The following is a 12,999-nucleotide window of genomic DNA, read 5'->3' as shown; positions in this document are numbered from 1 at the left end:
AAGCAACCCAGTGGTTGACGAAGCAATCGTCAAAACCTTCAAAAACCATGCCATGCCATGCCATGCCATGTGATTATAAGACAAAACTCTTAAATTGGCTTAAAATATTCATTTAAATTGGGCATCTAAATTTAATTTTAAAACCAGAGTGGTTAAAAAATAACCCCTCTTCTTCTCCCAACTTCCTTCCCTCATCACCAACTGGCTGAGGCAGATGGCCACCCCATCCCAGAGCCTGGTTCTGCTGGCTCTCTTTTAAAAGTGAGTTTTTCCTTCCCACTGCCACCAAAGTGCTTGGTCTAGGGGGTTGGAGTTTTTGTGCATTATTGTATGGTCTTAACCTTACAATATAAAGCACCATGAGGGAAGTGTTATTGGAGTTTGGTGCTGTTACTTAACTCAAAATGTCCAATTACAACAGGACATTTTGAGTTAAGAAACAGCACCAAACCACAAAATAAAATAAAAATAAAATAAAATAAGAAATATAATAAAAAATATAATAAAAATAAAAAGTTTACTTTGACTTCAGCACAGCAGCAAGAAGGCGCACCGATTATAAGTCTGTATCATAATGTCTGGTGTTTTCGTGTTTGTTGGTTTGTTTTTATTTTGTTTTAATTTGCGAGTTGGTTATTAGATGCCGCTCCAGCCAGCCAGAGAATCCCCCGCCGCCCCGCCCTCTCCTCCCTGTGCCGCAAGCAGCAGGCGCACTCGTAAACGGAGGGCGCCCTTACTCCCCGCAAATGGGCGATAGAAAAGCGATCGGTGCCTGTGCCATCCCCAAAATGCGCTGGCATGATGTCGGGGCAGCATGAGTGCGAGCAACTTTTTTTGTTTGTTTTGCCGATGCCCGTAATGCCGCCCTGGGCAACCGCCCATGTCGCCCATATCAAAAACTGCTACTGGCCTTAATAACAATATTATTTTCAGAGAACATTTAATTATTTTAATTTTGAATAAAAAGCCTTCAACCTGGTTTTATTTAGATTTATTTAGATTGTGTTCTCCCTCTGACTGACACATCTGAATTAAAACTGATAAACAGGATTTAAAAGGAGGGAGCGATGGACACAGCAGCAGATCGCAGATCCTGCAGTCCGTGTAGGAACAGGACATAAGTTTAAGTAAGAGGGGGGATAATCTGATTGTGATCATTTTTGGCTGGCTTCTCTCCCGGACACATCTTTCCTTTACATGCGTGTCACTGATGTAGAATAGAATAGAATAGAATAGAATAGAACTTTATTAATCTCTATGGAAAGGTCAATTTATTGTTCATTCTTGAGGATGTGGTTTCTGTGTCTGTTCTGTTTAGAATTTATTTATTTATACAATCACGTAATCCTGTATTCTAAAATAAATGCACATATTTTACTTTACACTGTTGTGTGTATGATTTAGCCTTTATTTGTTTTCTGAGTTACCTGGGTGGCAGTTCCTCTAGTCCCTTGGTTGATGAGCTACGAGGTGGAAAAGGAGCGGAGCAAGCCTATATGGAGACTTGCAAACTGGGTCATATTACTCATATTTTCCTCACATCGCCCAGTCCTAATTTCTAGCACACACTACAACAGGCAATAGAGTATAGTATACAGAAACATCTGTGCTGAGGAATGGCCTGAAAGTCCCAATGTCAAAATGGGAGATGCTAAGGTGGTCGAGAGTGACTGAACTCCCGTCTGTATCTGGGAGTTCCAGATACAGACGGACAAAATAGTGGTGGCTAACCAGCGGGACGTAGTCATAGATGCTAACCCTCCCGATTTTTCCGGGAGAATCCCGAATTTCAGTGCCCGTCCCGAAAATCTCCCGGTGTCACCATTCTACCGAATTTCTCCCGATTTTCCACCCGGACAACAAAATTGAAAAACCATATCCCAGATTGGCCCAGCTAATTCCAGCTTCTAACTACTACTACTACTGCAGCAACTTAGTTTTAATATTACTCTTTCTGGGTCGCAAAACAAACTATTAACATGCTTTCAGGCGAGAATGTAGCTGCGTAAACTTCAAATATCTGAGCCGGGGAGAACAGCAAACTCCCCGGCAGAGGTCGTGTCACTGTAACTATGACGTTCTGCCAGAAGCTCAAGGCGTCACCAGCAGGCCCCGCCCTCGAGCTGTGACACGTGACCTCTAACCTTCGGTTTCACGTGGTTGAATCGAGGAGGATAGAAACGCGTGGAGCGACCGGAGAGGAGAGATGAAGAAAGCAGGGGGGAAAACAGCGTTGAAGAGGAGTAAAGAAGAGGAAGAGGAGCAGAACCAGGTGAGCCACACACACAGGAGGAAAGTGATGAAGATCTGGTAACATGCTAGTAACGAGCTAGCATGCTAACACGGGGCAGGCTGCTGTTTAGCCCTCAGAGCAGACACAGAGCGAGACCTGAGCCATGAGACCGGACCGGGGCGTTGCTGCTTCTATAATAAACACAGAACTATCCTCTGTGCACATGTGTGATGTCAGTCTCGGGTTAGGGCTCCATTATAATGTCGGAGTTTTAAAAGGGAGACCTCCTCAACTGAGATTTTAACTCGCATTGTCGGAGCAACCTCACCGACCCAGAGCTAACGATCCAACATGGAAGCAGTGACGTAAATGGCAGCAAAACTGTGACGGAACGAGCACTGCAGCAGGTAGTGTGTCAGAGTACATGTGTACGGTTAGGGTTGCACAGAGTGACGTCAATCCTGAGCAGAGTACAGAAGTTTATCCTGATTTGACATGTTTTGCTTTTAGTTGCTGATTATTGTTTGATTTAAGTGTGTGTGATCACTCACAGAATCATTAGCACAGGCTATTAGCTTGTGCTAATGATTCGTAGGTTTTATTTTTCTGCTCTTTAATTACACTCTTCTTGGAAATCTCAGCAAAAAACTGATGGTTTTTTAATTGAGTAATTCTGGGTTTTCCTTCTCAGATCTTCAACTTTAACAGGAAACCTGCTGATGAAGATAAGGATGATGATTTATCAGATAGCGAGGACAGTGTCTACTCAGGACTGGAGGATTCTGGGAGTGACTCTGAGGAGGAAGAGGGATCTGATGATGATGATGGTGAGGAGGAGGATGATGATGACAAGGTAAAGTGTAAGCAGGTAAGTTTTAACTCTGTGTTGGTCTGACTGCTGATTGGTTGCTGTTAAAAGTGTCCTCAGTGTTCTGCTGCAGAACATCACCTGAACTTTGTTCCATCTGTAGATGAAGGAAAAAACAGAGGGAGAAGTGAGTGAAGAAAAGAAGAAAGATGAGTATGAACACGACTCTTCAGATGAAGAGGTGATCTAAACTTATTCATTTGTGTGCTTGTCATTACTTTTCTTATGCTTGTGTCTGGTGTATTGTATGCAATTTTAGCCACACGTACACTAATAAAAAGCTGGGAGATTTTTGCTCCTGGTGAAGCTCAGAGTTCTCTGTTTCACCCTATGTTGACCTTTATTAGCCTGAAAAAGCTGTGATGAGAATCAACGTCCAAAGTTATGGTCCTCAGTCAGAAAAGGGTGGAGTACCCACTGTGGGTACTGCAGTTTGTGTGTGTGGCTAGGTCTGTGTCTCTGGCTCACTGAGCCTCGGTCCCTCTGGGACATTGTTTTTTGGGAGGGGGGGCGGGCAGGCATTCCCCTCCCTGTTGTTTCCCGTTGGTCATTGGAGGGGGGCTCTCTGTTGCACGGTGGGGGCTCCCCCAGGTGTCGTGCCGTTCTCAAGGGGTCTGGGATTTAGGGCCCACCTATAGCTTCTGCTGGGTGGCCATCCACCCACTGCCTCTGGCCCCTGTCACACCTACCCTTGACTGTGGGAGCTCTGTCCATAGTTCCTCGGTTGGAGTGGACACACGGTTGTCATCGGAATGTGTGGCCTTGGGTCTTCAGCGGCTTTCTTCTGTCTTTTACCAACCTGGCCTTGACCAACCTGGCCTTGACCTAACATAATATCCATAAAAATAATAATATTAATACTAAAAGAAAAAAGATTAACAGGAGAGCCTTCAGAGAATCCATAGTGCTCTTTTTGTGAAAACAAATGTATTTGGTACAACAAAGCATTCAGATCATGCCTGCCAGACAGGACCGGTGTTTTACCAAAAAAAAAAAAAAAAAGTATGTCCTTCCTGCACATTAAACACTGCTTTATTCAATAGCTCTAACATTAGCAACATCCTGTCTCAGAGTGATGCTGAAAAACTAGTTCATGCATTTATTATTTGTAGGTTGGACTACTGTAATTCATTATTATCAGGATGTCCTAAAAACTCCCTGAAAAGCCTTCAATCGTTCCAAAATGCTACAGTAAGAAAACTTACAGGGACTAAAAAGAGAGAGTATATTTCTCCCGTACTGGCTTCTCTTCTTTGGCTCCTGTTAAATCCATAATCAAGTTTAACATAATCAACATTTGCCTTGTGATATATGTGAGCATAACTAAGACAAACCTCTGTCAACGTTCCTGTTCTTTAACAGGAACGTGGCTACAATACAACATGTTTTGTACAGGATACATGTTTCTTTACACATGTTCTGATTGGTGCATTTGCTGCTTTTATGTTCCCTTCTCCATCCTGTGGTGGTTTCTCATGCTCACATTGTTCTTCAGGATATCAGGAACACAGTGGGGAACATTCCTATGGAGTGGTACAAAGATTTCCCTCACATTGGGTACAATCTGGATGGGAAAAAAATCTACAAGCCAATAAGGAACAAGGATGAGCTTGATGACTTCTTGGATAAGATGGAGAACCCGGAGTACTGGTGAGCAGTTAGCATGATGCTAACTTCTTCATAGGTTTGGTAGGGAATGCTGATGAAGCTAACAGCTTGCTGTCTGCAGGAGAACGGTGCATGACAAGCAGACAGGAAGTGACATTGTGCTGTCCGATGATCAGGTGGAGCTGGTGAACCGTCTGCAGAGAGGACAGTTTGGCGATGTCAACTTCAATGAGTATGAGGTATGCCCTCACAGAGTGACCCCGGGGTTCCGTTCACTAGCCTCGCATTTACCTGCTTGATCCATCCTTTAGTAACCACATGTCCCAGACCAGCTAGCAAGAAGTGAGTGTGGCTTAAAAATGTAGAACACGCTGGCTACCTGTCTCTTTACCCCTCTTCCGCAGCCAATGGTAGAATTCTTCAGCAGCGACGTGATGATTCATCCCGTCACCAACAGACCTGCAGACAAACGCAGCTTTATCCCCTCGCTCACAGAGAAGGAGAAGGTAATGCACCTGACTCACTTGGCTTACCTGGCTGCTCAGCTGTCTGTAACTCACCTGTCTGACTTGCCTGTGTGCAGGTGTCCAAACTGGTCCATGCCATAAAAATGGGTTGGATCAAACCCAGGCGGGTAGAGGATGATGGCAGGGGGCGGTATTACGACTTGTGGGCCAGCGAGGACTCTTCCATTCTGGCCAGACATAGGATGCACCTGCCCGCCCCCAAAATCCCTTTACCTGGTCACCATGAGTCCTACAACCCACCGCCCGAGTATCTGTTTACTGACGAGGAGGTTTGTCAATGCGTTGCCTCACCTGGTTTCTGTTTAGAGGATAGATAGAACTGCATGCAAAGACACATTTTTCTTCCCCCCCGTCTGTCTGTCCTCAATTGCCTCACCTGTCTGCAGCGAGCACTGTGGGAGCAACAGGATCCAGCAGACAGAAAGTTGCCGTTTGTTCCAAGGAAGTACTCGAGCCTCCGTCAGGTTCCAGCATTTTCTCATTTCATCCACGAGAGGTTTGAGCGCTGCCTGGACCTTTATCTGTGCCCACGACAGAGGAAGATGAGGGTAACCTTTCTCAGTCTGTCCTACTACCTAAAGCTGGAGCTGCCCTGTTAGGCATGCGGTTTAAATAATTTCCTGTTTGTCTGCATGTAGGTGAATGTGAATCCAGAGGATCTGATTCCCCAACTTCCCAAACCAAAGGACCTTCAGCCATTTCCCACCACACAGTCGCTGGTACAGCACACACACCTGAACACATGCACACAAACAGAGTGGTGAACCCTTTCTCACATCTTTTATCTGTATGTTCAGGTCTATCGAGGTCACAGCGGTCTGGTTCGCTCTGTCAGTGTGTCTCCATCAGGACAGTGGCTTGCCTCAGGTAACCTCAGCTTGTCCCACTCACACATCAATAGAAAATGTTGACATCGTGACTGAGTGGTGTAAAGCTCACAGTGAGAGTCAAGTGTTTGATCCCAGGCAGGGTTGTTGACCGACCAGTCTACACACCTGCACCACAGAGTGTGTGTAAAAGATGCAGGCAGCTTCATTGATTGATTGAGTCTCAAGATGAGCATTCTGTTGTTACTGTTTTAAAACCAGACATGATGACAGTTCCACACAGAGACCTCAGCCTGATAACCTCAAATTGTGCCTGTGCACAAAGCAGCTTTATTCTGTGTGGTCTTATCCATTTACACTTTCCTTGGTGTATTTATTGGAAAGGCGGAGTCCAGTCGTCTTTGAATTAGTATCAGGAAATAAGTATTTGATTCAGGAGTCTGTGTTTTGTAAAGACCCACTGTACTGCCACACAGTATCCATGATAATGCTTTCCACGACTCTGTCTTTGAAATTCTTCCTAAAAACAACCTGCTTTGGATATTTTTTTTTTAAACTCCATATTCATTTTTATCTTCTTTTCTTTGAGTTTTCTGTGTTGTGGTCAGAAAACCCAGTTTGAAGGTGATGTTTAAATAAAACATGCATCTTTGGATGAGTTCATTGAGTGTGGGTGGGACTGTAATCTCTCTCCTCCCTGTTCACAGGAAGTGATGATGGCTCTGTCAGATTCTGGGAGGTCTGTTCGTCTCGTTGTATGAAGACGGTCCAGGTGGGCGGAGCTGTGAAGAGCGTTGCCTGGAACCCAAATCCTTCTGTCTGTTTGCTGGCTGTTGCCCTGTGAGCACCTCTCTGACATCGCTTTGTCTCCTTGATATCTTCCTATCTCTCTCTCTCTCTCTGTCTCTTTCTGTCTCTCTCTCTATCTCCGTCTGTCTGTGACACTCAGTTTTATTTGTGTAGCACAACATCACAACAGCATTTGCTTCATGGTGCTGTACATTCTAAGGTAAAGACCCTACAGCAGCAGTGGGGGCAACTCCAGGTCCTGCAGGTTTTAGATATTACCCTGGGTCAGCACACCTGAATCACATGATTAGTTCGTTCTCAAGCCTCTGGAGAATTTAGCCATTTGAATCAACTGTGTTGGATCAAGGACACATCTAAAACCTGCAGGACACCGGCCTTCGAGGCCTGGAGTTGCCCACCCCTGTCCTACAGTAATACAGAGAATATCCCATCAATCACATAACCCCTGGAGCGAGATGGGGATAAAGATGTCATATGAGGAAGAGACCATGTATTAATAATTTAATTCAGTGATTTCTAATGATGGTTTAAACTGGGGTAGTGTTTTTGGGGTTTTTGTTGTTGTGGACATCCAACTTTATGAACACAATTGCAGCGTAACTAAGGAAGGATTCAGGGTCACCTGATCCAGACCTAACTATATGCTTTATCAAGAAGAAAACTTTTAAGCCTAATGTTAAAAGTAGAGAGTGTTTCCCTCTCCTGAATCCAAACTGGGAGCTGGTTCCACAGAAGAGAGATCTGAAAGCTTAAGGCTCTGCTTCCCATTATACTTTTAAATACTCTAGAAACAAGCAGGATTTTAAACTCATCCCTCCTCTCCCACTGATGTGATCCTGTCCCTCTGTTTCTCTCTGGTTTCAGGGACTCTGTGGTCTTGATCCTGTCTCCCTCTCTGGCAGATAAACAGGTCATCTTGTCGTCAGAACGACTCCTCAGCGCCCAGCAGGAGGGGGAGGAGCCAGCAGAAGGAAATGGGTCTGTTGTCTGGAGCGAGGCTGAGGGGGAAGAGCTAAACCAGGGGCTCCGCCTCAAAATCCAACACCCCAAAGTGAGAAAACCACCTGATTGGTTGATTTTATTCAATTTTTTTAAACCCCCCCACTCTGATCCACACCTGGCCTAATCGCTGTTGATCTCTGCAGGCTGTTCACCAGGTGGTGTGGCATGCTAAAGGAGACTACCTAGCATCAGTGATGCCGGATAACACAAGCCACCTGCAGGTGTATATCCACCAGCTGAGCCGGAGGCGGAGTCAGAACCCCTTCAGCAGGAACAAAGGCCTGGTCCAGTGTGTATCCTTCCACCCAATCAGGCCCTATTTCTTTGTGGCCACACAGCGCTCGATCCGCATCTACAACCTCGTCAAACAAGAAATGACTAAAAAACTCCAAGCCAACTCCAAGTGGATCTCCAGCATGGCTGTCCATCCAGGAGGTAACCACACCCCAGTCCCCCACACACAGGTCTTAAAGGCTCCAATAAACCCGCCGCAATGGTTGTTTCGCTCACCGCAGTTGCTTCGTCCTAAAGTCATTTATATTTATACGAGCAGTATTCTCTTCACAGCTGTCCCGCCTGTCTGTTCATGTGTCTGCAGGTGATCATGTGATCTGTGGGAGTTATGACTGTAAGCTGAGCTGGTTTGACCTCGATCTCTCAACTAAACCCTACAAGATGCTCCGGTACGTACCTGCCAGTCGCTCTGATCATCTGAGTTTAACCCTTTTAGACATGAGCTGTCAACATTACCGCTTTGTTAATTGTTACAATGGAAGCAATGTCTTGGTCAGCTACAGGTGACCTTGAGTGCTCCTGTCTTCGTTCAGACCTGATCTCCAGAATGGAGGTCAGGGTTTCTTCAAATGGTGGCTGTACTTAGTAACTCTCACGGTTACAAATATTGCAGGTTTACGCAGTCCCCTACAGATGGTGGTGTTGTTAGAGTGATTATCTAACACAGCTAGACTAGACTTTGTCAGAAGTTATAAATTAAGTAGATTCACAGACAGCTGCATCAATGCTGAGTACAGGTGGCAAAAGTACAGACATTCTGTACTTTAGGAGTACAGGTACTAGTATTTAAAAAATACTCCTGTAAAAGTACTGATTCAGCTTCTTTATTCAAGTAAAACAGAAAAAGTACAGGCTCTGAAAAGTAGCTCCTTAAAGAACATTTCGACCACCTATTTTTCTGCAAAACTAAATAAACCTTTTGCTATATTAATGCAATAATAAAATAATATTACTAGATGGGAATACAAACTTCATGATAGTCTCAATTTTAATAAATGCGCTCAGCTTGAATCAGTTAAGTAGAACATAAGCAGAGGAATAAGAAAGGGGAAAATTGCTCTATTTTCTGTTGTCTACGTTGTAGAATGTGACTTTGTCTCTAAACAGAAAATGAGTAAGGAAGATGTTAAAGTGGGAGGCACATAGAAAGGCCCAAATTAGAGAACAACTAGCAAAGTGCTTCAAAGTAGTGCAAAGAAAAAGACTGAATAGAGTCCATGTGTGAGTGGCCTGAGTGATGGGGGTTACTGAGACCATAGCTCACATTGGTGAGGTGGGTGGTTAAAGGCTTGTTGCAGTAGTTCAAGTGTGAGGAGAACAATCACAGTTCACAATAATTTCTATTGAAAGCTCCAGTAGATTTTCTTAGTCCACAGGCTGTGATCAGCTGATCTGGGCTGCTGCTGCTCTGAGGTTTACTGCTCTTTACACACCTAAATTTAACAAGTGTTTTGTGAGTTTGAGTTGTCCTGGGTAATTACCATCACTGTTTATGCTGTCTTTATATTAGACACTATACAGCTGGTATGAAAGTGGAATTCAGTGCATGAATCTAAAATAATTCATATCTGCTACATTTGATGTGCCTAACTCTGACAATGAAACCACAACAACTGGCGCAACAGTCACACAAGCTGTGACTGTTATGAAAATCACAATGTCACATGTATAGACCTAAGCACTCAGCTGGCAGATGATACTACAGTTTTCCTCAAAAGGTCAGAACAAATCCCTCTTGTCATCAACAAAATCCACATATTTTCTGAAGTATCTGGTTTACATTTAAACCCTAAGAAAAGTGTGAATTACTCTCTATTCAGAACTGCCATGTAGTTTATTTGTATGGTATCCCGGTTTTAAAATGATTATAGCTCTTTATTTTATTTTATAATGCTCCCTCTTGTGTTCAGCTTGTATTTTTCACATTTTATACATTGCTGTCAACAGAATTTTGCATAGCCAGAGCTGATTTGTACATAAAGCAGCATTGTTTAAATTGACAAAAAAAAAAAAGATCTGCAGTGCCTTCACAGCCCAGCAGGTGCAGCAGTTCAGGAAATGAGATTTCAGTCAGATATGCACCAGGAAGGTGAGGAGTTTAAAGGTGAGGAGTTTAAATCCTGCTGAGCAAACAAAGACCTTACCTGAGTCTCACCTCAAAGAAATCAGAGCTGTGATTGGTTCAGAGTAGTGCTGGGCGATATGACGATATATATCGTGTGGACGATAGAAAAGTGTCTATCGTGCCATTTGTCGTCTATCGTTTCTAACCCTAATTTAATAAATTATTACATAAAATATATCATTAACCCTTTACAACCGGTTGGAGCAGGCACACTCCGTTTTCCCTAACTATTTTTAAATCCCTGTAGAACTGGAACCACATAAGGTAGCGCAATAATTTTTTTTAGGAGTTGTACTTACATCTTATTCCATTAGCTTGTCCTAGGTCATGGTTTCCTTCCACATATAGCTTTGCAAAAATTGCATAAAAAGCACTTCCAGCAACAAAAACATAATATTCCAGAAACACGCTTTGCCGATCCGATCAGCTGTTCATAACACTTCCTAGTTGGAATATAAGTCAGCGCGAACTATCGCATGTCCGCCATTACCTGTCCGAAACCTGAAGTGACGTCATTTTCGCGGAAAATGTAGTTTTTTAGCTTCAAAGCCTATGTTGGTGTTTTTAAAAGTCATGTTTGACTTTATGCTTTTCTGTACCGTTTCTGGGATGCTTAGAAGTCAAATTACACTGTTGGAAATAGTTTATTTTAATGCACATGCTGTGTTTTTGCAAATTTGCATTTATTTATTTTCATTTTTCCTGTAGTATATAAAAATTTTTGTATCTCAAAAATAAAACTATTAAGACACTCAAAATAAATTTCTTGTGGTTGGAAACTATTTTGTGCAACTTTTTTGTATTTACAGTTTTGAGGGATAAGCCTCTTAAATTTCTAGAAACTAGAAATATATGTAAAAAAAAGATTTTCAATTTTTTTGTAGTTTATTGCACTTTTTTGCAATTTAAGTAGTTACTATGGACTTAATGCATACATATTATTAAAATTTGGGCTATAACGGTTGCATTGTTGTATAGCAACTTGAAATGCTCCCACAAATGGCACTACAGCATGTAAAATGTAAAGATAACCTCTGGCAGACTTGGTTCTATGGTAGGTCTTAAAGGGTTAAATAGCCTGTGGCAAATATATTAGTGTTGTCTTCTCACTATACATGCTCTTAACTTTATACAAGAGAAAATAAAGTATTAAAAAAATGATATTTTTCGCAAAGAAACTCCATCTTGTGGTTTTGCGACATGGTGCACCCGGATTTGCGACATGCTTTATGGTAACTCAAAACAAAGACTCTCCACTCGCTGTTTACAGACTGCATACTTTCCAGATGACCACAGGTCAGGTGGTATATCGTGATATATATCGTTATCGTGATATAAAATAATTCATATCGTGATAAATATTTTTTCCATATCGCCCAGCACTAGTTCAGAGTGGTCTCCAAGCATGTTTACTCAATCATGACGCTGACATTGGTGTGTCATCATTGATTGTAGAATACTACATATTGATCAGATGTTGTTTTCTTTTGTTTGTTTGTTTTTAATCATTTATTATGTGGTATGGATCACCTTCTCTCTGCAGACACCATAAGAAAGCAGTGAGGGGTGTGGCCTATCACAGACTGTACCCGCTGTTTGCCTCGGCGTCTGATGATGGCTCAGTGATAGTCTGTCACGGGACTGTTTACAAGTAATACACACACACACACATTTATTTTTCCTCCTCTCAGTTGCACTCTAACCCCACCCTCCTTGCTACCTCCACAGTGACCTTTTGCAGAATCCACTCATCGTCCCAGTGAAAGTCCTCAGAGGTCATGTGATGACTCATGATCTCGGTGTTCTGGATGTGACCTTTCACCCCACGCAACCCTGGGTCTTCTCCTCTGGCGCTGATGCTACTATCCGCCTCTTCACATAGCAACATGCTTAGCAACCACAGATGCCGTTTTTCTAATGTTTTTACTTTCAGACACAATGTCTTAACATGTGACACCATGAGTCCTTGCCTCACTGGTCTCCTTGCTGTGATGTCAGTTCCTTTTTGAATAAACTGAACTGTTTTTGAGTGTATGTGTGTGTGTGTGTGTATGCTGTCAGTCTGGTGAAAGGAGCTGATATTGATCAGCAGTGTGACATCCCTTTCCTGTCTAGGGCCATTAAAGATAAATAAAAACTTGCATAATTGGCTATTTGTGGGTGATCGATCAGGTCTAAGATGTTAAGTTCAGATATCATGACAGCCATCTTTACAGAGTTAGCTGAGGAGCCTGGACCCCCTGTGAACTCTGCCCATCTCACCACAGTTATTCTAGTTTTAGATTTGCTCGTTAGCTTGTTTTGAATTAGTTTCTGGAGTGATGACCCAGATCTGTCTGGGTTTTATTTATATTTCAGTGAGAAAATTTCACTCATGTAGTTTTTAGTTCACTGTATAATCAATTTGATATGAACAGATTTGTTCAGTTCAGTTTGATAAAGTATTTTATCAAAAATCTAATAAAACTTGTGAAATTTGCAGTGCAGATGTTTACAAAAATTTAAATTTCTAAGAGATTTAATGAAAAACAAGTCTTTTCTGATTTATGGTGCTGAGCAGAAGGAGTTAAGCTGAGTGATGGGGGACTAAATGGGGGCTAAAGTAGTTATTCTCTGAAAATCTAAGCTAGCTAAAGGTTCAGAGGTCAGTTTGTTTCTGTCATAGTGCTTTGCTGTAAACGGTGTTCTCCTTTCATGAAGGATGC

At 42.7% G+C, this 12,999-nt stretch overlaps 1 protein-coding gene across 2 annotated transcripts; it reads left to right on the top strand.

Annotated features, from left to right (window-relative positions):
- The first annotated feature begins 1,989 nt into the window (after window positions 1-1,989).
- Window positions 1,990-12,531, top strand: bop1 (BOP1 ribosomal biogenesis factor). 2 transcript variants are annotated; one of them, XM_065471366.1, is made up of 16 exons: window positions 1,990-2,272; window positions 2,925-3,086; window positions 3,205-3,282; window positions 4,597-4,751; window positions 4,831-4,948; window positions 5,114-5,215; window positions 5,293-5,505; window positions 5,623-5,784; window positions 5,875-5,955; window positions 6,034-6,103; window positions 6,771-6,903; window positions 7,738-7,924; window positions 8,019-8,310; window positions 8,474-8,558; window positions 11,838-11,945; window positions 12,023-12,531. In XM_065471366.1, exons 1-16 carry the CDS (start codon window positions 2,207-2,209, stop codon window positions 12,174-12,176), a joined length of 2,166 nt encoding a protein of 721 aa, XP_065327438.1. In that variant the 5' UTR covers window positions 1,990-2,206; the 3' UTR covers window positions 12,177-12,531. The 2 variants fall into 2 exon arrangements, with proteins under 2 accessions (XP_065327438.1, XP_065327437.1); XM_065471365.1 differs by having other exon boundaries at window positions 2,925-3,101.
- Window positions 12,532-12,999: the final 468 nt, after the last annotated feature.

Source organism: Pelmatolapia mariae, linkage group LG22 (assembly GCF_036321145.2).
Source record: "Pelmatolapia mariae isolate MD_Pm_ZW linkage group LG22, Pm_UMD_F_2, whole genome shotgun sequence".
In the NCBI taxonomy this organism is placed as follows: Eukaryota; Metazoa; Chordata; class Actinopteri; order Cichliformes; family Cichlidae; genus Pelmatolapia; species Pelmatolapia mariae.
Note: the sequence above shows the minus strand (reverse complement) of the source record. Positions and strands in the feature narration are given on the sequence as shown.